Here is a 26,270-nt window from a genome sequence, read left to right on the forward strand (position 1 = left end):
CTGGAATTTCTAGAAGTCTCTGAAGGGTGGAGGGATGTGTGGAGGTGGTGGGGCTCCTGGCCTCTCCCTCCTCCATCTGAAATACACATTATAACCTCTCTTCATATTGAATTTACAACTACAATTTCATCTGAAGAAGATACATGCAGCTCGAAGAACATGAGCATCTGATTTAAACAAATCCTAAGGAGAGTATAATTAAACACATTTGTTTTCATAACGTCACCATTTCTAAATTCTTCCTGTACAATTGAACCTTTTTTTAAGTCTTTAAAATGGAATTTTCTCTGTCTGAAAAGGTCACGCACTCCATGATTCCAACTATGACATTCTAAGAAAGGCAAAGCCATGCAGACTTAAAAACATCCTCAGCTGCCAGGAGTTGGGTGAACAGGCAGGGCTCATGATTTGTGGGGCAGTGACACTATTCTAGGGGATCCTACAGTGGGGCATGCAAGTCCTCATGCTTATCAAAGCCCACAGAATATACAGCAAGAGTAACCCCTACAGTAAACTGTGGACTTGGCATGACAATGACGTGCAATTTATCTTATAACTTGAGACAAATGTACTCTGGTGAGGGAGGCTCTGTGTGTGTGCGTGTGGGGGGTGGTCTTTGCACCTCGCACTCAATTTTGCTATGAACTTAAAACCACCCTTAAAATATCTATTAGGAAAGGACCAGTCCATTTGTAGTATTAAGTGGAGCACAAGACTTCTTAGAATTTACTATATTTCCAAAAGGTTGTCAATGACTGATTGACTTATGGTTTAAAAACAACAACAACAAAAAGCAGAAATGGTCAAGTAAGATTCTGCAGAGCAACTGCAGAGAGCAAGAACTGTTGCAAGGTACGGGAGGGGAGCTGCTGGTGACATCCCTGGTGGCTCACAGGGACAGGGGCCATCATGCTTCCAGCTCTGGTGGAAGAGGAAGCTCAGCTGGTGGTCGTGGAGATTTGGTTTCTGGGGTCCTCCTTGACATGAACCAGGACTTAGAACCAGGGAAGATGGGCTCCTGGAAATGGCCTGGGGAGGAAGATCTTTATCCCAGAGGGCATGGGGTGGGGGGCTGCGATCCCAACTACAGAGCCTGGCAGCTCTGTGCAGGAAAACGCAAGTGACAGAGCAGGAAGTTCGGCAATTTCCAGATGAAGGTAGCCAGAGACTGGGGAGGCAGGTGTGCACGCTCCCCAGCTGCTGGGCGGAAGAGAGCCTAGGCAGGAGCAGCAGGGCAGGTGGAGGGAGTGGATGTCTCGGATATTTTACACTCACTAAAGGGACAGTTCTGGCCTGGTGAGGGCAACAGAGATGCAGTCTTGTGCATCTGAAGAGTGGCTTGGCCTGGAATAATGAGTTTTTCTTACTCTCCCATTCTTTCTAAAAACTGTTTTGGTTTTTTGCTTGCCAGGCCTGAGCTCTACACATTATGTGCCTCTTTCTGATCTGAGAGGCACTGCTGATTCTCCCTCTGTCCACTCTGCATAGCTCAGTCCTCACTCTCTGCACAAGGATGGGCCGAGGCTGTGTCTACTTCTTTCACTGTTCTTGATTTTCCTCTGCATCCTCCTTCCCTATTCTCAGCCCCTTACCCCTCCTGTCAGCTCCCCTTTCTATCAGTACTATAACTGCCCCGTATCCAGTTGCCCCAGTTCACCCCATTCACCCCTCCCTGGTTGTGTGGTCTTGGGCCAGTAATCAAGCTCTCCAAGCCTCCGTTTCCTTATGGAGCTGGACTAACAGTGAAATCTGCTCTATAGAGTTGTTGTAATAATCTCATAAAGAAATGCAGATGAGGTGCTGAGAGTGTGCCCCAGCAGTTGGGAAACCTTCTGCGAATGCCCAGAGGTGTGCAGGTGGAAAGCACACTGGCTGGGGAGATCGTGTGCAGGTGGAGGTGAATGGTCTCCTCTGTCAACAGTGCTGAGTGGACTCATTTCCATGGCTGCCATAACTAAGTCCCACAAACCAGGCGACTAACAGTAGAAATTCACTCCCCCACAGTTCTAGAAATCCAAAATGATGGTCTCTGCAGGGCTTCACTTTCTCTAAGGGCTCTTAGAGAATCTACCCCATGCCTTTCTGTTAGCCCCTGGTGTGGCTGGCAGTCCCTGGGACCCCTTGACAGACAGCCATATCCCTCCAGCCAGCTTCTGCCAGGTCCCACATGGCACTCTGCTGTGTGTGTGTCTTTGTGTGGCCACTCTGCTCTCTACATGCATCTGCCTTTGTGTAAGGCCAACAGGACTACTGGACTAGGACCCTCACCTCAGTGGCCTCATCCTATCCAGAGTACCTCTGCAAAGACCTTGTGTCTAAATACATTTGCATTCATGGCACATCTCTTGGGGGGCGGGTCACAATTCAACTGTTAACGCTGGGGAAAGGGTTCCTGCACTGGGTGATGACTTGCTTCTTTCTCTTCTCCCCTCCTCCTTTCTTCTCTTCCTTCCACTTCCCCCCTAGTTGTTCTTTGTGTCGAACACCCCTCATATTCCCTGGCTTGATCTCCCCTGTTCTGGTTCTCTGGTACCATATACAATATTTGCATTGGGGTCTAACTGAAGCTGCTGTAAACTCCCCTGATAGGGACAATCGACTAAGGTGACATCAAGAGTTTTGTTGTGTATCATTGATGCCTTATATTGAATATGGGATAAATTGTAGCAAACGAGCAGATTTTTGCATCTGCTGTGGATTGAACATGTCCCATCCAAAGTTCAACTGTCGAAACCTTACGGCCAACATGATAGTCTAAAGGGTGGGGCTTCGTCAGGTGATTAGGCCGTGAGGGCTCCTCACCTTGTGAATGGAGTAAGGTGCTTATGAAAGAGGGTTCACACACAGTCAGCCCTCTTGCCTGTCAGTTTTCTGCCACCTGAAATCACAGCATCCCCCCTCATTCCTGCAGGTGGACACAGCATCCAAGGACAAGTGGAGACAGATAGGATCCTCACCATACAATGAACCTGCCAGGAAGCTGACTTCCTGCACTCCAGAAGAAATAAATCCCTTCTCTGGATAAACTAGCCAGTCTGTGGTGGTATTTGGTTATAGCAGCACAAACAGGTGAAAACTGTACCCTCTCTTACTAACAACCCGTCAGCATCTCCTGCTCCTCTTTACCTGTTTTTCTGATTATGCATGAAGACTTGAGAGAGCTGATAGAGATGACACGGTCTCACCTAGAATTATAATGGACGGGCAGTCGTCAGAAATTTGGAGGACATTTGAGAAGCCTTTAGATGCTGCACACCAGATCAGTTGGCCTGGAACAAGCACCTTGGGGTGAGCCAACAGTAGGCCAGACACACTGTGGAAAAGTAACCCATCACTAGAAAAAGAGACGCTTCCATTGCATGTTATGGCAGTCCCTGCAGAGATGAGCTCCCACCACAGGGCAGGCAGTCCCAGGACCCACAGAAGACTGAGCATGGGCAGTGCCCCTTCAGAAGCCCTGGGGTGACCTTCAGAAGGGGTGACCTTCAGAAGGCTGCCGTGTCAGTGGCAATGATGAATTTTTCTCAATATTGAATTTAAATCGTGAGCAGGAGGCACAATGAACTCAAAACCAACGCTCACATTTAGAAATGAGAAGGCTGCTCTTAACAAGAAAGATTGGCTGTTTTATATCATTGTTTTTCTTCTCCTCAGAGCATTGCTTAATTTATTTTCCTTCTGTCTTCATTTTCCTTTCAATATTTGTAATTTGCATTGGCATGCATATTTAAAATATAACCAGGATTAAATGTGATCATTGTAATGCTTTCTATACTAGAAATATATACTACGAATAGTCTACAATGGGGATAATTTGTATGTGGCTAATTGGAACTTGACAGAATCATTCTTAACAATTTCCATGGAGGTTCTAAGAAGTATTTACAAGTTCTTTTTCATTTGTAAAATATGCATTGCAAAATCCCACTCTGGGTCTTAGTGTTACTTTGTTTTCTCACCATTGAATTTCCCTCCTGCAATGAAATTCAGCCTTTGTGCATAGTAAGCACTCTATAAACGTTTGCTGAATAGACCTGACTCCTTCCTGGTCTATTTGGCCCATTGCTTTCTCATTATTAGGCTTACAAACTCCAGAAATACAGGTCTAAGAAAACAATGCATATATTGCATAGAAATATGAATCTTCCCAAAATCTTAGGGGTGGGGAGTAGGGTTATTCACATAGGAAAGCTAGAGAAACCAAGAGGGAAGTTCTTTCTCAAAGTCATGGCAGGTACTTGTACTAAGTAGCAACTCTTGTCTTTCATGGTCACAGTGCTTGTGAAGAATGGGGATTCAGTGAAAAAATGGTTCAGTGAATGAATGGCATGAATAACTTCAGAAAAGTCTGCTTCATCCTTGACAATGGCATCAGCACCCTAGGAGGTAACACAGCTTCTGTGCACAGCCAGGATAATAATAGAAATATTAGTGCTTGTGGTTTTCCGGTACCCTCATAGCCAGGAAGCCTCCTTGCTAATGGAGTGGGAGTGTTTGGATCACGAGGTGCTCAACACCAGGCTCGACAGAGAATGATGTGGAATTAGAACCAGACGTGCTGGAACACCCAGATCAGTCCTCCCTAATTCATTAGTTATGAAAATAAGAAAATGGATTAAGCCCTCATTATTCCATTGTTTCTGTGCCTGTCTATGAAAATCAAAAGAGGCAGGAGCAGCTGCAGGTGTGTGAAATTATAACCCCAAAGGGATCCCGACTACCTGTCCCTAAATCTGCCTTTTAGCAGGAGCCCTGAGCGTTGAAACCTCCCACCTGGCCTGCGTTTCTGGGGTCCACGGGAGGGTCTAGCATGGTGCTGAGGTGACAGCAGGGACTTGTGGGGCTGGATGAAGGGATGCCTCTGGGGACATTCAGAACTTTCAAAGTCTCTGCTGACAGCTCTGCACCATCTACCTGAAGGAGATCTGGCCACAGTTAAGAAGCTCCCAGTCCTTGCTGGGCAGGGGTGGGGGGCAGGGGGGCACCAGGAAGGCCTGCAGGCCTCTGCACAGGTGGAAGGTCCTGCAAAGGCAGGCCAGAGACCCGCAGTGGACGTGGCCTGGGTTACAAAGGACTTCTGTGGACAGAGTTTTCTGCGAGGCTGTTCTACCAGCCCGCCTCCCTCTATACCCACATGAGGAAGAAAAGTGTCACGGAGTCTTTCCAATGACGTTACCACAGCAGAGAGGAAACCGTGGGTGTCCTGCAGCTGTCACAGCAGATCACCACAAACCAAGTGGCCTGAATCCGCACAAGGGTCGACTCACAGTTCTGTGGGTTAACATTCCCACAGGGGTCTTACTGACCTAAAAGGAAGGAGAGTCAGGCCCACGTACCTTTCTGCAGCCTCCGAGGGACAGGCTGGTCCTCATGTCCCTGGCCTCAGTAGGACGCCTGCCTTCCTCAATGAGATCCCTCACTCCATCTCCAAAGCCAGCAACAGGGCACCTCTCTGGCCTTCTGCCATCTCCCTCCTCCACCACGGCCAGGAAAGGGACACCAAGGGAAGCACTCAGGGCACTGGGGGGCTGCCTTGGGAGTGCTGGGCCGTCTCTGCCTCGAGGCCTGGACCCTGAAATGCATGGGCAAGGGCTCCTGCCAGGTGAGGTCACGGCCAAGGGTTCTGAGAATTAGGACGTGAACATCTGGGGATCACTGCTCTGCCTACGTTCCACCCTGTGGTCGAGGCAGGCCTTCCCCATGCTGAAGAGGACAGAGACACTTCCCCACACCCTGTGCTGCTCCTCCTGTGGATCACCTCACACGTTTTACCTTCCGACAAGGCTCTAAATTAGCCAAAGGTGACCACAGCCTTCTAAAATATAACAAAATCATCATACATCACATGTAGTAATACAGGATACAGGTGTAATACATACGAATACACACACACATACATGCACATGTGCATGTGTGTAAACTATATGACTTTAGATATATATCAGTACACAGGTGTCATTAGCACTTCTGAAACCATCTTGGTCAAATCACCTAGCTAGATAATATCAAATAACTTTCTAATTTTTGCAGTCCATGGTTAAAATTTACATACAAAGTGTAACATGGAGGTAGGTGTGTGTGTGTGTGAAAGAGAGTTTGTAACTCATGGCAAAAAGCAAGTTTATAAATACTTAAAGAAATAAATAAAAAAGAATAAAAATCTGAATTGTGAAAGTGCTACAAATTTAAACCAAATGCCCCAAATTGTTGAGTAGCTGCTGAGTGACAGGCACTGAGTATTCACAAACACTCCGAGGCCTTGTGCTTGGTTGGTCTCTCGAAGCTGCTCCTGTGAGAGAGAGGGCGGCTCTCTAGGCAGTGAATGTGGGTAAGACTGTTCGCCCCAGGAAGAGGCCTCTGGTGCGTGGGTTTCCTGGTGGAGCTCTGACGCAGGGTCCTGGGAGCAAAGGACCTTTAGAAGGCAAGGTGAGAGGGCCGCTCCAGGTGCAGGCAGAAGGGCCACGATGAGGAAGGGGACTGTCTTCAGGTTGGCAGAGTGAGGAGAGAAGGAGAGGGGCACAGGAGGTGCAGGGAGATGCCCTTCTGACAGAGCAGAGCAGTTTGGACTTTCCAGGAATGTTTTATTGAGATGCAAGTTGAGGGTGGGTAAAATCTTCACAGTGACTGAGGAGTAACTGAAGGAGGGCAGACTTTGTCCTGGAGGTAACAGGGAGCCATGGGAGGTGTGTGAGCAGGGGACCAGCAGGGCCAGTCAATATTTGGGACAGAGACTGTTGGCTGTCTCCTGAGGCTCACTTTCCCCTTCTTTTGTAACAGAAAACTTTATTCTCAGTGAAGCCCAGTCACACCCAGTTGAAGGCCACAGAGCCTGCCACCTTTGCTGCGAGTTGTGGTCATCTGATTAAAGTCAATGCTATGTCAATGGAAGTGATCCTAAAAGTCATTTTCTAAGAGGGAAAAAGGGGACATGTCCTGTGTATGGTCTGTATGTGAGGTGTCCCCCCAAAGCTCACATGTGAACATTGCAAGAAGGTTTAGAGATGACAGAATTGGGTTGAGAGAGCCTTAACCCAATCAGTGAATTAGTTCCCTGATGGGATTAACTGGGTGGTGACTGGAGGAGGTGGGTCGGGGGGCATGGCTTTGGGGTATGAATGCTGATTCTGGTGAGTAGAGTCTTTTTCTGCTCCCTGATCATCACATGAGCCACTTCCTTCCACCACACTCTTCTGCCATGATGTTCTGTCACCTCAAGACTGGAGGAATGGAGCCAGGAAAGGACCGAGACCTCTGAAACCATGAGCCCCTAAATAAACTTTTTTCCCCCTAAAATTGTTTTTGTCAGGTCTTTTAGTCATCGCAGTGAAAAAGCTGACTCAAATCATCCTGTTTTCTTCTCAATCTTCTATTTGGAATATGAATGTGATGGCTGGAGCCCTAGAAGCCATGTTGGATTCTGAAGATGACATGAAATCTGAGGAACATGAGAACAGAGAGCTCAAGGGGAACAGGTTTTCTTTTATATAAACGGGAAAATAAATCCACATTGTGTAAGTACTCTTACCTACTTATTTTTCTACTTATAGGCCTCTGAATCTGCCCCTAAATCTGCGGTTTTTAGCTCTGTCTACACATAACAAACCTCAGAAACCTGGTGATACCCACGTGAAGCCAGTAGCCACGGGGCAGAGAGTTGTGTTATGGGGACGTTTCAAGGCTGGGAGTTATTTTGGAAGGTCACTGCAACGCCACCACTCAGATTTAGAATGGAAAGAAAGGCAGTGGTCACAGGCGGTCAGGTGTTTGGGGAAGGCCAGGGGAAGGCAGAGTCCGTGGAGGGGGAGAGGTGGGAAACGGCTTGTATGTAAGGTGATGGTTTATGCTTAGGAAATCTCAGGACCAGGCACAGGGTCCTGCAGAGGGAGAGGGTGGAAGGCATGAAGAGGGGCTTCAGGAGGAAGGAGCTTCCGTTTCCAGTGGACACCCAGGAAACGGGAAGGGCTGCCTCCACCTGCCCACTGACCACAGGCTTCCAAAGCCTCCATCTTTTCTTTAACTCAAGGGCGTGCCTTTCGTTACCATCCTTCTGCATGGTGGATATTTGGGGAGAATGCAATTGTTTTCCAGAAAATCTAACAGCTCTCCCTCTTTGTAAAGCCTGTGACAGAGGAGAATACCCACAGGGAACTCAGGGCTTCCCCCAGACGGCTCCCGGGACCTTCTGTCTTCCTCAGAGGACTGACTAGCCTGTTCTGTTCAAGTCCTTCACCATCCTGTGCGCAGGCTGCCTCTGTTGGGAGCTGGCAGCCCTCTCTGAACCTCTGACAGGCTCCCACCGGATGAACCTCTCTCCCTGCTGTCATCACCATTGTTTGGGGGCAGTGGTCACACCGTATTGACACTTTGCTGACACCCTTTCCCGGGCCCAATTACCTTTCTGTCGTGATACGATCCACGAGGTGTCAGGAGGGTTCCGTGCCACGCCAAGCAGGTTGGCGCCCAGACGTCCCTCAGACACAGACAATAAATCATTTTCATGCTGCTTCTGGAAATGAGGAGAGACGCGGCCCATCCCCATCCCAACAGCTCTTTCCGCTCAGCACAGGCCACCCAGGGGGCTGTGAGGCCTGAGCCACGGGCCCCGCCCTGCCCTGGCAGGGTCCCCAGTTCACATTCCAAGTTGAATTCCTGAGGAAAGAGACCCAGAGCTCTTGCCTGAGACCCTGAACCTTAACAGCAGATTGAAAAGTAGGTGCCTTTCCGAAGAAGCTGAGCTCTTTGGACTTTCCAGGAATATTCTATTGAGATGCAGCTTTAGGGTGGATGAAATCTCCGTAAGAGGAAGCATAATCAGTAAAACAGGGGCCATGCACCCCTCCTGAGAACACCCCAGCCCCGCTGGGGACGGAACACAGGCTTTGGGGCTAAATGGGGTCAAGATGAAGAGCCTCCTTCCCCTCCTCTTCCTCCTGACTAAACGTAACAAAGCTGGCCCTCATCCCACCCAAAGGGATCTCCATGGATGCACCTGATGGGAAGCTTATATTGAACGGTCCATTTGAACACTTTATACACACGCACGTGCGCGGATGCACACTTAACTCTCACCTCCGGCCTGGCCCATCTAGCGCCGATAACTCACACCCGTAACTGCTGACCATTTATTCGACCACTGAGCCACATCCCCAGCCCTATTTCGTGTTTTATTTAGAGATAGAGTCTCATCAAGTTGCTTAGTGCTTCACTGTTGCTTAGGCTGGCTTCGAGATCCTCCTGCCTCAGCCTCCGGAGCAGCTGGGATTATGGGTGTGTGACACCGTGCCTGGCTCATGCGGGCTACACTTCAACTTGCTGTTTGCATCTTCATCTTTATCATCTTTCTATGCAAGTTGTTTGTTCCTACTTTCTTCCTTTAACCATCTTGTAACATTATGATAATCTGAAACTCTAGGAAGGGACATTTGTGTCCTTCATGGGTTGGTCCTTTGGACTGATACAAAAAAATGAAAAACAAAGTCTTGGCAAAGTTGTCTGTTCAAGAGGGCATGTACCACAGGGTGAGGGAGCCCTTCAAAGGGGACAGTGTTAATGTTTTGATGGTGACTTCCAACTGCCCTCAAGCAGGTGGCTTCAGTCCTGCATTCCTAACAAGACCATATCAAGCTGGGTGCTTGCAGCTCCAATGACAATGATGGGCAGAGAGCCGTGCTTTTCTGGCTGTGGGCAAATGGGTGCCACCATGCTTGACAACATGGTATTCATGAACTTCTTGATAAAACAGTCACTCTACTTTATAATGAGGAAACTGAGGCAGAGGGGTCTGCCCCACTGGCTGAGTATTGGAGCAGGGACAGAAGCACAGATTGCTCTTGGCTGCCAGCCCCAGAGTGACCTCTCCCTCCTACCAAGGTTTTTTTTTTTTCTTTTTGGTACCAGGGATTGAACCCAGGGGTGCTTCACCATGGGCCATATCCCCAGCCCTGCTTATTTCTTTAATTTGGAGACAGGGTCTTGCTAAGTTGCTGAGGCTGGCCTTAAACTTGCAATCCTCCTGCCTCATTCTCCTGAGTTGCTAGGATTCCATGTGGAAACCATGGCTCCTAGATAGCACTTTTCTCTTCCAAATGATAATAGAGAATGTCTTCAACTTTTTAAAAGTATAAAACTAAAGCTGTACAAACTGTTTTTGTTTATTTGTTTGCTTGGGGGACTGGGTGGGGTGGAGGTGGTGACTGATTTCTTCTGCTGTCATTCGGTGGACTCTCCAGCCCCTGACTAAGCACTCTTGTGGGCTGGCATTTGAGGACCTCAGGTGATATTTTTCCATTTAATCATGTATTTAGCAGGACCTTGCCCCTGTGACATTCGTGGTCGTCCCCCACTCCCCCAGCTGTGGCCAGCAGAACAAGAACCTCACAGGGTGCCAGGGGTGGCAATGAGGCCTTAGGGAGGCCAGAGAGGCAGAGTGAGGTGTTGACTAGCGCAGGAGGTAGAGACAACGACTCTCTCTCTCTCTCTCTCTCTCTGTGTGTGTGTGTGTGTGTGTGTAGCTTCCTGGACAGAGTGACAACTACGGTAGATGTTTGAGCACTTATCAGTGCAATACAAAAGTGCCTTCTTGCTTATGAGAAACCTCTCTTTTGAGCTCTCTGTGGGTGTCTCATAACTATTTCAATTTGGTGGTCCTGGAAGCAGTCTTGAGGAGCTTTTACAATCTGCTACAGGTCAACAGCTAGCAAGCCACTCAACTAGGACTCAAAACCAGGTTACATTTGGAAAATAATTTGAGCTGGGTGTGGTGGCACATGTCTGTAACTCCAGCGACTCAGGAGGCTGAGGCAGGACGATCCCAGGTTTGAGGCCAGCCACACCAACTTAGTGAGGCCCTAAGCAACTTGGCAAACCCTTCCTAAAATTGGAATTAAAAAGGGCTGGGGATGGGGCTCAGGGGTTAAGATGGAAAGTAATTCGAGCCTATTTATCTTGAAGAATACTTTTAGTGTAAAATTAACAAGAGCTTTGTAAAAACGAATTCAGGAGCACAGTGGACATTTGTAAAAGTGGAAACTACATAAAGTGACAGAGCCATGTTCATGTCAGCCATTTTCACAAAGTGGAAATTACCTAGTGTTAACAGGCCGGAGGGGGAACCAACAGGTTGGTCTGTTTCTATGAGGGAATATCATTCCATCTTAAAGCAGGAAGGACATTCTGACACAGGACACTACGTAGGTGACCCTTAAGGACATTATGCGGAGGGAAACTAGCCAGGCACAAGAAGACAGTCCTGAAAGATTCCATTCCTAGCAGGTCCTTGTGGTCCAGGGGCTGGGGGAAGGGCACAGGGAACTGGTGACTGACAGGCCGAGAGGTGTGGTCTTGCCAGGTGAGAGGGGCTCTGAGGATGAACGGCGGCTGCGGATGCCCAACAAAATGAATGCACTCAGATCACTGAATCGTGCAATTAAGAGGGCTAACATAGTAAATTTTATGTTATTTCTGTTTAATCACATAAAAAGTGGGAAAATTCTGCTCTGTAGAGTGCACATGATAAGAATGCATGCAGAGCTTATGTCTTGTTTTGTCATGTCTAAGCATGATTCTGGAGTTCAAATCTCTGCTCCACTACTTATTTGCTGTTTGCTGGGGGAAGGGATGAACCTCTCTGGAGCTTGATTTTGTCATCTGTAAAATAGGGATAAAATAGTACTTTCAATTGACATGAAGCTTAAATGATATGATACAATTAGGCACACAGAACATGCCTGGCATATAATTAACACTCCATGAAGGCCCAATGGTGTTATCTGGTCAACATGGTGATACCGCATACCTAAATACTTCACTTTGAGTAAAAGGCACTCTGAAAACTTCACGGAAAAATGTTTCTAAGCTATTAGATGGGATCATGTAAAATGGAAAAATGTAGATGGAAAAAATGTAAAATGGTTACTTTTTAAAATATTCAAGATACTTGGGAAAGAGTCGTCAGTGGCTTTGAAACATTCAAGGAATTCTTTGGGAAACTCCTCTCTAAGGGAGGCTCAGGAGGAAAAGTCCCATAGCCAAGGGGGTTCCCTTCAGGGTCAGTGGAGTGGAGCCTGGGGGTGCGCACTTGCCTGGCCCTCTCCAGATGATGTGGAACTGCTGACTAATTGTGGCACAAAGTCCGAGCTTGAGGCTTCCCCCCTCACTGATTCCCCACCGTGTCCTTGCTCATCTTGGCCAGGACACAGCGAGCTGGAAATTCTGCAAGGAGAGCAGCACGATGAGAGAAGTGGGTCCCCCCCCCCCGATAATCTCATTTTGGAATTGCTAATTTCAGATGTGATGATGGAGCTCACTGAGCCAGGCCGCGAGAGACCAGGCATTACCCAGAGGTGGGCACTTAGCGGAGACGAGGCCCCCTTAATTAGGATTCTGGCACCGTAGGTGGGAATGTTGACTATTGCTGTGAATAGTAAATCATAAATGCTAAATTACATCCAATCTCAGAAATAACTGTGCAAAACTTCTCACAGCATAGATAATCAGGCAATTATTGAGATGGTTACAGCACACACAGGCCACAACAACTTTGTTGTGAGCTCCCTCATCCTCTGAGGTACAATCTCATTTATCCCAGCTCCAGTTTTATGTATTTTACTCTGGTAAATAAGAATGAATGTTCAGTCTAAGTTTTAGACTTTTTAAAATATGGAACACATAACGTGGTCCACAGTTTAAGCCTTAAGCTTATAAGTTAAAACATTAAATGTACCACTTGTTCAAAAGACAAAGATGATGGAGGAATCTTACTTGACTATGATCTCAGCCAGGGGCTGGGCCTACGTGTGTTTTTAATTTTCTCTTTGCTTGTTTCCAATGTAATTTTTGGAAAATAAAAATTTTCTGAGCCCCCGTTTGTGCCTGTATAATTTAGAGAATTTGCAATGATTTTAGCAGGGCTCTGCCCAACACTCAACTGATAATAAAAATAACACGACCTCTTGTGATTTTAAGCATGCATTTGTGGCATCCCTGTAGCAAGAACTTCACGCAACTTGGGTCACGTTGTCGACCTCTATTTTGCTAATCAAACGCGTAGAGGTCAAACATCCTATGTCAGGGGGCACAGAGGGGAAATGGTACCATGTACCTTGCACCCATTTTGGTCTCAGTCCATGCTGATCACATGATTGTTGGTGACTGAGGGAAGACGTTGGAAGAAGTAAAGAACTTGCTTACTGGGCACCGTCTGAAGGCACAGATTCCACGGAACCATGACGGCACCCTTCAGTCACAAACGTGGTTTTGCAGGTGGATTTTGCCTGGTCACTGGGCTTGGCTCTTCCTCTCCCTGACTCCCGCCAGCAGGGGTCACTGCAGAGCGCTCTGGGCTGCTGATGGACTGGTGGACCCTCTGTCCACCCCATCTCTCCCCTAGTTGAGGAGGCTGTAGAAAGTCAGCCTCCAGAAGGGGCCCTGGCTTCCTCCCTGTCCTCGAAGGGGACAGAACTCCCAGATCCCAGGAGGCCTACTTCCCACTGACAAGGCTGCTGTCCTCCTTGTGGGACGGGGAGGGAGGCCAGCGGGGCTTGGGTGGGTTCCACAGAATGCTGAGCTCTCCAGCTCTTTCTGAGGGATGGTGGGGCTGGGGTCTCGCATCACACTTCCCTGGGTAAGTACCAGTCTCTGAGTTTCTCCAATACCCTATACCACAGCCTGCCAGGAGGAGGAGTGGAATTCCACCAGAGGCCTGCTGACGGGAAGGGACCCACTTCCCGCAGTTGGATGTCACGTTAAGATTCATTTGAAGTCATCAAGAATTGCACCAAGAACTGCATAATTAGGAAGGCAAGTGACTGCGCGCCATGCTGTATGATTTACAGAATGCTTCCCTTTCTAGATTCTGTTTAATTCCCACAAACCGAGATTTATTCTTATTGTGCAGACAACAAATCTAAGTTTGAGAGAGGTTAAAATCCTCTCCTCCTGGTGGAGAATCCCCACGTGACGGCTCCCATCCTCAAGCTCAGTTCTCTCCACAGACACTAAGCACTTACAGGATGTCTCTAGAAGCAACTCCATTCATCTCAAGTATTTAAAGCAGCTGTAGGGGACCCTTTGCCGGGGCTGTTGTATTCAAAGACCAGTATGACATCTCCAAAAATTTTCTCTCTTGTGCTGAATAGAGAGGAACATTTTAATAGCTACTTATTATAATCGTGTTCATTACACTTTTCAATTTGCCTAAAATGCAGGGCCTGTGTTAAAAGATGTGAGACAAACTTTACAGAAGCAAAGGCGTGAGGCTGTCTCAGCTGCTCCTCAGCCAGGAGGGAACGAGATCCCAGAGGTGACAGAGTCCCTGAGCAACCGTGAAGCGCTGCAGCTGCAACCCAAGCTTGGCAGGCAGGACGTGTGTCAGGCTGGCGCAGGACATCTGTCCCCAGCAAGGTTTTGGCTCTGTGATCTGGATTCTGTTTCATGTTTCAGAGGCAAGTTCCTTTCTCTGAAGTCTACATTCCTTCCCTGCCCTTCCGCTAATGGTGCCTTCCAGATTTAGACACCCGCGTCAGGTTGGCGCCCCACACTTAAGATCTCCAGAGTGGACCAGATTAGCTATCTTCTCACACCATGATTCCTCAATCTGCCACTGGACATGCCTCCACTCCATCTCTAGGTGTCTCATTGTAGGCCTACCTGGACTCTCTGTCCACTCCGTCTCTAGGTATCTCATGATCCACAAGGCCCATCTTTGTATCCCTGCATTGAGATGGTGCCTGATAAAGACAGCTTTTGCTAGGGTGCATGCACTAGACGTTGCTGTTCTTGGAACACCTCTGTGGTCCTCCGTGGCAGGAACTCAACAGTGGTAGGCACTCGCCTGGATGAGGAACCCCCTGGGGCAGCGTTGCCACTTCTCCTAGTTAAGGAGGCTACCTCTGCATCACGCTCCTGCAGGGCCAGGAAACCAAAGTGGAACAGGCAGAGTCTCTGTGATCTCTCCAATCCAGAGCTGCCTGTCAGGCTTGTTTAATGACGTGTAACAGGTGAAAAATGACAAGAAGAATGTGAGTCAGGGCAGGGATTCCTATTCATGACATTCACTGTTTTATCCCCAGAGCCTGGAAGAATTCCTGGCACACACGTGTTCAATCAATATTTTCTAAATACATGACTGATTGGGAGAATGACCGACTGAATGCATAATAGACTAACCCAGAGCCACTGCCCTCTCCTTCCCTGACTTCCAGTCTCTGTGTCGTGCGACAGTGTGTACGTATGCAGATGGATCTTTCAAACAAATACAATAAAAAATTGAGTATCATGATCCTCTCTTTATAAAAAAAAAACAATTTAAGTCTGAGGATGGCTATTTACAAATATTTTACACACAGACCCACAGACCCTAAGCTACTGTAATAAAGAGCTTTTGTAATTTGTTTCAATGTAAAAAAAAAAAAAATGCACAGGTCTTGGGAAGTAAACAGATGTCCTACCTGAAAACCAGCAACTTTACATTCTCAGGATTAGTTTCTAAGCAACTGGTGGAAAGAACTGGTCTTGTAAGTTGCCCTTGAACTTGGGGTAAGTCCACAGGTGTGGTTGGAGGCAAGAGGAGGTTCAGAGCTTTGCTCTGTGCCAGGTGCCCAGCAGGACCACAGCAGGGTTCAAGCCCCCTATGCTTGCAGAAAGTAGCACCGGGGATGTGCCCTGGTTTGCAGTTTGGCACCTAAACTTCTGGGCGCTCTCTCTCCCTCTCTCTCTCTCTCTCTCTCTCTCCAGAGAATGACAGCTGATTTTATCCTTACCCATGATTGACACAGCCCAGCCATTCCCTGTGAAGCAGGACACAGCCAGCAGAGGGGTGAAGGCAACCCAAAACAGACCTCTCTGGGATGGATTTGTATCAGGGTCGTAAACAATTCGAGGTGGGAAGGGAAAGGCGCTGGGCAAGCACTTGTTGGAGACGGCAGCAAGGAACGTTTCCCCCTCCCTTTTTTTTGTTTTTTTTTCCCCCATCACTCTTTGTTGTTTGTATTTTTCGTTTTCTTGGTCCAGTTACCTAAAGCACTCTCGGGGAGTTGATGGTTTCCAGCTTCCACGTGTAGGCACCTGGGCTTCCCGCCCCCGCCTGCCCCTGTTCTGTCCCACAGCCCATTTTATAATGCGAATCACCATCAACAGCATGGCTCTGAATAAAAGATGAACACATCAATTATGAGTCAGCCTGTTTCTAATGCGTACCCTTGTCACGCTGACCTCTTTCTGCTTTTATATTTTTCAGTACCATCCTGACATTTGTCAACTGCAGCAGTTCCAAACCTTTCCACCCTATGATCCTATTATTTTAGCACTTTTCCGACTCTCCCCCTGTCTAATTAGTTTGACCTGCGGCTGTGGCGCGGGCAGGTACGGGCTCCCGGGATGGCACTCACCACTGTTTGTAGTCTGCGTCACAATTGCAGTAGTACTTGGGGTCCGTGCAGTTGCGCTCGATGCCACAGGCACACTTCTGAATCCCAGGCTCCGAGCCCCCCCAGTAGTAGTGCTTCTCGTTGGCTTTGCCAACCCACCACGTGTAGGGACTCCCATCTGCAAAAGAGGGAAGGCATGTTGAGAAACAGGTCTGCTCAGACGGGCGAAGTACTGCCTCCTCCAGGTGCTCAACCCTCTTAAAAGTACATTCAGTAAAAAAGAATTCGAGGGAATGGTAAGCTCAAGCTTTGCCACTGGTACATGGATGTCTTTCCCCAAAGAAACGTGTTGGTCCTAACTTCTACAGCAGGAGTGGGATTCCTAAGTTGTTAGCTCAGCTGAGACCAGTCCACGGTTGGAGGGACCTGGGCCAGGAGTCGGTTCAGTGACACACAGCTGACTTCATGGCTGCTCTGACTTTTCTGTGAGTAGATAGTCCTGGGGGTGGGGGACTATTAGAGCCAATGTGGATTTCCACTTTTTCTAAGTCTGGCCTCTTACTTTTCTTCTCTCTCTCTCTCTCTCTCTCTCTCTCTCTTTCGATACTGGGGATTGAACCCAGGGATGCTTAATCACTGAGCCACATCCCTAGCCAACCCCTTTAAAAATATATTTTATTTAGAGACAGGGTCTCCCTGAGTTGCTTAGGTCCTTGCTAAGTTGCTGAGGCTGGTCTTGAACTCACCATCCTCCTGCCTTGGCCTCCCAAGCTGCTGGGATTATAGGCATGTGCCACTGAGCCTGGCTGGCCTCTTAATTTTCTGAATAAAGAAACTCACATCTAGAAAGTTCAAGCAGTTCTTTTAACCTCCCAGCCAATTATCTCCAAATCTAGAATTCTGACCCAAAGTAGGTACATGGGGGTGACACACTGTACAACTCTTGCTATACAATCTGACCTTTGTATTCACAGGTTTCTACCCTTGGAATCAACGATCTGTGATTCTAATATATATTTTTTAAATTAAAAAAATTTAGAAAATTGTCTGTACTAAACATGCCTAGACTTTATTCTTGTCATCATTCCTGAAACAATATAGTATAACAAATTATTTACGTAGTAATGCACTGTACTAGATCTTAGACATGATCTACAGATAACTTAAAATACACAAGAGGATGCCCATGCAGAGGTTATACACAAATACTGCCCTATTTTAATTGAGCATCTGCAGATTTGGCATCTGCAGGAGTTCTGGAACCAACCCCTAATTACTTTCCTTTATTATTTGGCCGAGTAGTCACTCATTTGTTCATTCATTCATCCAAATCTCAAACATCTATTGGGTTTCCTTTATGTGCCAAATAAAAGTAACCCAGCCAAACAGCGGAGGAGGAAGATGCAGATTGGGAATACAGTTTAATAAGCATTCTGAACATGGAAGAGGGAAGGAAGAGAGGTCATAAAAGAAGCTGTCTCAGAGGAGACCACACACTGTGTCCTGAAGGCAGATGGGCATTACCCAGATGAGCAAGGACCTAGGAGAGTTGAGGGGTCTGGGCAAAGGGGGCAGGGAGTTAAGACGTGGGGGAAAGTTCTCTGTGCAGAACATGTGCAGGAGCACGTGCATTGGGGTGGAAGAGGCTGAGGGAGGGTAGCGGCCACAGTAAGGGCCAGCCAGGAGGGCCGGCCTGCAACAACAGCAACGACTCTGTCCAGGGAGGCACTGGTCTATTCCAGCTTTTCAATGCCCATTTCTCCTCCATTTTAAAGAGTTTGAACTTTGTACTGAAAACAATGGAAAGCCATAAAGGAGGTGCAGCCGAGAATCATCACTGTCAAGTTTGGGTTTCAAAAGATTGACAATAAGGGAAAAGATGGATTTCTGTGGGATGGAGGAAGGGAGGCCAGATATGATGCCCACTTGTTAACACAGAAGAGAAATAATAAATAGTCGTGGAAAAGGAGAGAAAGAACTAGACAGCAAGAGATTTGGGTGGTGCACCTGGGCTGGGAGATTGGGGTTGGACAGAGCGGGAGCAGAAGGTATTGTGGATTAGTCCACAGCTTCTGGCCTGAGTGACTAAGGGCAGGGAATAGGGTAGGAGGTCAGGAGTTTAGGGAATGTTGGAAAAAGATGATGAACTTGATGCATACAACAGTTGACTGTTCATGTCTGTATCTCAGGAGCATTTTCTGAGCGGAAAATTCTGTTTCAGAAACCATCAGGGCAAACCAGAAAATATTGGGAGTGGCAGAGATACAGCTGGAATCTTTCAGATCACAAAGCTTTCAAAAAGCCGCAGAAGGAGATGACCCCAGTGAAGGTCCAGGAAGAAGGCAGTGAATGGAGGGAAAACGAAGGAAGGATTTTCAAAAGAGTGGAGTGGCCAGCATTGCCAGATTTCATAGCAAAATCCACTAAGAGGAGGATATACAAGTTTTCTTCTATGTGACAGCAAGGAGGCCAGGGAGACTTTATTGAGAGGGGTTGCCAGTGAAATGGGGGAAGAAAAGCCCAGAGAGAGCCAGCTGAGAAAGGAACAGAAGGGGGACAAGGAGGCCCGACAACAGAGGGCTTTGTTTCAATTTTATTTTACTGTGGTAAGAGTACTTAGCATGGATTCTCCCCTCTTCCCAACTTTCTAAGTGCACAGTTCAGTATTGTTACACGTGTGGCCTGGTCCAACAACTCTAGAGCCCACCCACCCTGGGGAACTGAAGCCCCTGTGCCCATTGGTTAGTAATGGCTCATTCCCCTCTCTTCCCAGCTCCTGGGACTTAGTGTCACCATCTGACTATTTTAGATACTTGCTATAAGTGGAATCCTGCAATTCATGTGTATGCATTTTGCTTTCTCTTCCTATCTCTACTGCTATCTTATTATTTCTCTTCCAAAATAGTGTTATTTTCTACAAGGAAGGAAATTCTGCCATACATAACAACATGGCTGAACCCAGAGGCCATATGCAGAGATCAGATCACCCTCAGAGGAAGCTGGGAAAGAATGGACTCCAGTGGAGGTAGTGCCAGCCGGGTAGGCTAAAAGGAAAGTCCACTGAAATCTCCAGGCCTCTGGGTTGGAATTCCATCATGTTAACTCACCTTCCTCCCTAGATGCTAAGTGCACACTTGTGTCTGTGAGTGCTCAGAAGAAAGATGTGGAGAGTCCTGCACTCATGAATTCTTACTTGAACTATCACAACATCTAAATAACACAATAGAGTAAGGGTGGATCATAATGGAGCTACGTAAAAGCTGACATGGTACCTTCTCTGGTATCCCAGCAGCTTTCAAGAGCAATTTTGTTAAAATGTGGGCAATTTAAAGTCACTGAAAATGGACGGGGAATATCATGCTCCATGTGATGGGATGGTGGAAGTTCTCATCCTGGAAATGCGTTGTCCATGTATTCTCCTGGTGGAGAGAAATTGCTAGATTTCACTTAATTGGAAAAACTGACTCTTTTTCCTTGGAATGAGCCTTTCTAGAATTTCAGAAGACATACTGGACTTGATCTGATAAACAGTAAAGAGGGAGATTTCCGTATTCTATTCCAGAGATAAATAAGCCAGCTCTCTGAGATAAGGTCTACTTTGAAGCCATGTCTGCTGCCCATCTGGGCCTTTCCCAGCACCTGGGGGGGCTTGTGTTTGCTTCCCACATTTATTATTTTGTTTCTCCTTTCTCTGTCAGGGTAAAGGGCAAAACACCCAATGTTTTATGCTTCCCAGTATTGAAAACATGACTAATAATACACTTTTGATTCCAGAGTTTCAAAAATTAAGGCTTGAAAAATACCACTTATGGCAACTGTCTAGTGTGAGCCATCCCCAGAGATGTCTGGGTGATTTGGCCCCAGAACTACTCCAGGTTCATGTGGGACCCCCCTCTGGCCTTGTTACAGGAAAGAACAAGGTGAAAGTCCAGGCTGATCTGGCAGAAGGCTCATCAGGCCTACCAGACCTCAACTTGACCCCATGACACAGAAACACCACCAGGTTGGTTATCAGATCTATTTATGTATTTATTTATTGCCTACCAGGGATTGAACCCAGGGGTACTTATCCACTGAGCCACATCCCCATCCCTTTTTTATTTTCATTTTTTTAATCTTAGGACAGGGTCTCACTAAGTTGCTTAGGGTCTTACTAAGTTGCTGGCTTTGAACTTGTGAACCTCCTGCCTCAAGCTTCTGAGTTGCTGGGATTACAGGTGTGTACCACCACACCTGGCTTATTGCATCTTTTAAGGTTGACCTAACTCTAAATGCTTTATTCCAAAGGAAAGTTTGGTTAATATCATTGTTTTTTGGAAACTGTAACACACTTAGGAGAAGGAAAGAAACAGACCAGACACAGGTAAAACTGGAGTTAATGGAAGAGTATGTATCTCAGTGTCTCAATTTCCTTTCACTGAGTGATTGGAGGCACCTAAAACATGTTTCTTTTCTTGTCACTTCTTATTCTAGTCTTTTAAAGTCTTTCAATTGTTATTGCTTTAAACTGCTTTTCTCCAAAGCCAATTAACAGGTAAATAATAATTTGTAAAGCAACAAACAGCACTTCATTAGCACAGCTCTGGAGTAAAGAGGTTCTTCGCTCCAAGTAAATTGAACTGTTCTCCTCTTCCTGAATATAAAATATACACCAAATTAAAAATTAATTTTAGTTATAGTGATTTAACCAAATTAGCCAGTGTTAAACACAAAGGGTAGAATTGGCATTTGCCCCTGTGCTACTGAAACAGTTTGCTATTGGCAAAACATATCTCCATTATAGTCAGTGACAGTGATTTGCATGAACTAAAGAAGCTCACATTGATCTACATTCTTGGTAAAAATCAGAACAATGTCAGTCAAAGGGGCAAGACAATAATCAGCATCACTTTTAGGATGAGACCATGGCAAATGCAGATGAGAGACAGCTAGTTCCCAACAGCACTTCAGGAAGCACCCAGCCCTGGAGAGAAAGCCTCACTGTGAAGTTGTCTGGGCAGCATGTGCCCAGCAGGAGCCCCCAGCACAGGGCCCAGGGTCTGCTAAGTTGCACTGCAGACCCTCAGTTCACTGTAGGCGTGGGCTCTTGTTAGACACCAGGGGGAAGATCTGCGATGACATTTCCTCTGTCGATGGTGAAGAAGTGACACGCCAGTGACTGGATAAGAGTGGCCTGGTTTCTCAGCTCCCTCTCCCACCCCCTGTCTTTCTCTCACATAGTACTTTAGTCCTCATGTAACTAATGCTCCCAGTTAGACTGATGCAGAATTTTTGTTCTTCTCATGAAAACCAGTCAGGTGCAGCACAAAGCCCACAACTTTCGTATCTGCCGTGAATGGAAGAATGCCAATACGAAATATTCCAGGGGAAAAGCAAATTGTACCATTGGTTATTAGCACTGGATTCTTCAGTTAAATCACTATAACGAAAAATAATTATGAATTTTATTAATTAGCATTATTTATTAATATTTTATATTCAGGAGGAAAATGGTTCAATTTGCTTTGAGCAAACAATTGCCTTTCTCCAGGGCTGTGCTAACGAAGTGCTACTTGTTACTCTACAAATCATTATTTACCTGTAAAAGGAATAATGCAATAAATGCAATAATGCAAATAACTGCAATAACTGCTTATTGCCATTAAAGCAATAAAGATGGAAAGACTATAAAAGACAAGAATAAGAAGTGATGAGAAAAGAACTAATTATTTGTCCAAGAGTTCAAGAACTTCTTTAACTTTAATATGAAGATTTTAGTTAACAATATAAAGTAGTTGTAATCAAGTATGATGAAATGAGATAATGATGAACCACATTCTCATAACTAGAAGCTAAAGTATCAAAATGGGGCATATTGAATTAAAATAGCCCAATATGGGCTGAATTAAATGTAATCACTACACTGTTAGACTCACTTCAGATCAAGCTTTATTAAGGTGAAGCGTTTATTAGGGTTTGGATGATTAAACTAGGAAAGGGAAAAGGAAAAGAGGATACATGTTCTCCAAGACCTAAAGAAACCAATGGATCTCTCTTATTTTTGCCAATTACTGTTCCAGAAGCATGGGACAAAGGCAGGGAGACCTCTTGAAAATATGGTTCAGATGTGGGCTTTTCAGAATGTGTTCTTTGGAATTTCTAGGCCACACAAAGTAACTGAATAGGCTGCTTAAGTAACTGTTATCCTAGTCACTCTAACATGAGACCCTGGACGGTCACTGCCACACTTAATGACTTCCATTACCTACTTCTACAAGATATTAAAGACAATACCGCAAGGGTTTATAGTCTCCAAAATGAAAACTTAGAAGCAATTTTTTAGCTTGATGAAACCTAGTTTTATTATATCTCCTATTACCGTTTAACTGCATACTCTGTCAGAGAATCACAGGGTATTTTTTTTAGCAGAGCAAACATAAGTACGACTGGCAGCAGAGACACACTGGTGCCTGGATGCTCAGTGCCCCTGTGGACAGCTCCTTTGCAGATCATCCCAGGTGATTCTGCTCTTGGGGAACATTCTAGATGCTCAAAGTCCACTAAGGTATAGGAACCCCCCCCCTCTTAATTTTATTGTGTAATTTTGAAGTTTACAACCTGGTGTTAAGGCATTTATACATAGAGCTTGTGGAACAGTTGTTACAGATGGAGCATCTATGATCTCACACAGGGTCCCCCTAAGTGGCTCTGGACAATTGCCCACTTCCTCTGCCTTCCATTGTTACCCCTGCCCTGCTGCATTGCTCTTCTTCCAGGTCATCGGTGTGTCTCAGCTGCCCTTTTGATGGGATTACAACAATTCCTATCAAGGTGTGATGACAATATGCTTACTAAGCAAAGACGACCTTAATGATAGTTCTAGATCGGATGTGCAGAATATCCCGACACCTGTGAAAACCTTCCTAATACAAATGATCTAGAGAAGAAGGCAGGCAGAGAGCTCCAGCCTGGCCGGAACAGAGGGAAAACTCAAAGTGCTGCAGCTTCTCCGTTTTCTCCGGTTAACCTGATGTTTGTGGTTGGGATGATACAGCAGGCAGGAATTCCCTGCTCCTTCAGAGTGGGCAGTGCACAGTCAGGGATCCAGGGACGTAAAGCCAAAGGGGACAGCCTCCTCTGGCCCCAGGTATAGGAAGAGGGGATAAGCCAGTAGTCCTGGAGCTCTCTGACTTTAAAATAGAGACAGCCTCTCCCCTTTAACTGGTAGAATGGATTTAGTACAATTGTGTCTAAGAACTGGACCATGGAGCCCAGGCTCAGATTCCCATAGCAGCATGAGGGCTGGGAGGTGAAGCCACAAAAGACAACTTCTGTATTTTTTTTTTAACGTAAGATGAAATAGGAGTAAGAGAAGATTTACAATGTACCTAAGATGCCTATAAACAACATAGACCCCCTGATCTATAGACCAAAAAGTCATTGGAATAAGAATCTCAAAAGGAAACCTTGAGCGGTGGCACATACCTGAAATCCCAGCAGCTTGGGAGGCTGAGGCCAGAGGATTGTGAGTTCAAAGCCAAGCTCTGCAACAGCAAGGCACTAAGCAACTGAGTGAGACCCTGTCTCTAAATACAACACAAAAGAAGGCTGGAGATGTGGCTCAGTGGTTGAGTGCCTCTGAGTTAAATCCCCGGTACCCCCGTACCCGCTTTAAAAAAGGAAAACTTGAGAACTGATCCTATCATCAGACAGGGCTGTCACATGTTGACCTGGGGAGAGGACAGTGATGGATTTAGCTCACTGCACACTTGGGAGCATATGTAGAGAAACTGACTCCCTTTCTTTGGGTCAGTGCCTGGATCCCATTGAGCTACCTACCGAGGACCCTGTTTACTAGGTAGGACATGAAGAGGTGACAGTGAGGCTTAGTACAGAAATATCTCCATTTAATTATCAGCTTTCTTCTGAATAATATAATCATGTAACTCTTTTCTTTTTGCAATTTCATAACCGTGATCCTGAGTCCAAATGCCTGTTTTTTAATATTTAAATTAAGGATTTTAGAAAGAAAATTAAAAATCATACATCTTGGCATTCTCTTAGACGCAAAAGACAGTTCTCTCAAACTACCTATAATTTTTGAGAAATCAACTCATTAAGTTCATTTCCCAGTCATCTAATTCTATGTTGTCCTATGTTCATATAAAACCAAATAAAAAATGAATCCCCAAAAGTCCTGCGGAATTTGTGCTGCAGATAGTGATGTGAGGATGGGAAAAACTCATAATTTTGAATTTCTAATGTAAACAACCAATTTCATAGTTAAGGTGAACGTTTTATCTTTCTGTGATTGAATGTCTTGAAACTCATCTGATTAGGGATGAATAGAAATGAATGCAGTTGATTAGCTTCGGGTTGTATCTTTCAGAATTACACTGGATTCTCCTATATCCTATTGATTTGAGTATGGGCCAAATTTAGAAATGTAGAAGTAAAGTTCAGATTAAAAAGGACCTGAATCAAAATGTTAATAATTAAAAATTAATTTCACTGCATAATATTTAAATTTATTTTATTGAATTGAACTTAATAGATTTCAATCAAGGACTAATTCCACTGAGCAAAATTTGATTCAGTTGAATCAAATCAGTTTGAATCCAATTCAAATGAATTAGATTTTATTAATTTGAAATGGAATTGGAGTGACAGATTTGATGAGTTTGTAGCTCTGAGCAGTATTAAAGAGTAGAATAGGCCGACACACTCCAGGTGCCCTTGACTTTAATCCCTGCTGAGGTCACTGGCACTGCTGCTCCCTGGGAACCATGGTTGGTTTCTTTGTACCACGGTCCCTGGGAGCAAAGGTGACCAATTCTAATACCATAGTGATGGGATGGAACTGCAAGGGGTTCTTTCTTTGATTATTTTTGTTTCTCTAAATTCTTTTACAGACAGCTTGCTTCTTCCTTTCCAATATCTTTCCACTCAGACTTTCTTTCCTGTCCAAACGCAGTGACTTGTATCCACTGTGCATTGCTAAACTCATTTGTCCATGAGGGTCTTTATGCGCTTCTGAATCTCAAGGAAAGTTCTTTTAATGTTGAGTTATAAGTAGTGATGTTGCTGCCGTTTAAAAATAGTTCATCTTCATGTTTAAGGCAGTTCACTTCCATCTATCATCTGCTGAGACTTTTGAAAATATGAATTGATAGTGAATTTTGTTCAAGGGTTGGTCTGCTCTTATTGAAGTTATAATTTTCTTTTTTTTTTTTTGGTACCAGGGATTGAACTCAGAGGCACTCAACCACTGAGCCACATCCCCAGCCCTATTTTGTATTTTATTTAGAGACAGGGTCTCACCCAGTTGTTTAGTGCCTCGCTGTTGCTGAGGCTGGCTTTGAACTTGTGATGGATCCACCTATCTCAGCCTCCCAAGCACTGGGATTACAGGCATATGCCACTGCACCCAGCAAAATTATATATTTTTTTCCTTTTAGCATTTCTAGATTTTTCTAATGATAGTGTAATTTAAAAACTCACTATGTTGTGATAAATCTTCACACACACACACACACACACACACACAAGTATATTGTTAGATTTGTTTTGCTATTTGTTTGGGATTGTTGCCACCGTGTTCATGAGTAGCATTGACCTATGATTTTTCTTTTGTTGGACTCATCATTATTTATGGTATCAAATTAACATGGCCTCAAAGAATGGATGGGGGACTGAATAAGCTTTCAATTATTTGGTAAACTGTCTGAGGCTTACATAATTTAATCTTTGTTTTAAGATCATTCTTATATCCATTTATGTATGTTTATATTCTTAACTATTTGTTGTATCCATTTATACATTGTTTTTAAATGAACTTGTCAACTGCATCTTAATATTTAAATATACTAGTCAACAGCTGCACTTGTGCTGTTGTTTTTATTTCTACTCTTCTTTATCTCTTTTGTC

The 26,270-nt window shown here is 45.5% G+C and overlaps 1 protein-coding gene across 1 annotated transcript in view; it reads right to left on the reverse strand.

Annotated features, from left to right (window-relative positions):
- Cntnap2 (contactin associated protein 2) overlaps window positions 1-26,270 on the reverse strand; it is a 1,323,006-nt gene that overhangs the window by 394,715 nt on the left and 902,021 nt on the right. Inside the window, exon 14 of the mRNA XM_071605412.1 lies at window positions 16,386-16,542. Coding sequence (XP_071461513.1) covers window positions 16,386-16,542 — 157 coding nt within the window. The remainder of the gene's footprint in view (window positions 1-16,385; window positions 16,543-26,270) is intronic.

This window comes from Marmota flaviventris, chromosome 1 (assembly GCF_047511675.1).
Source record: "Marmota flaviventris isolate mMarFla1 chromosome 1, mMarFla1.hap1, whole genome shotgun sequence".
NCBI classification, from domain to species: Eukaryota; Metazoa; Chordata; class Mammalia; order Rodentia; family Sciuridae; genus Marmota; species Marmota flaviventris.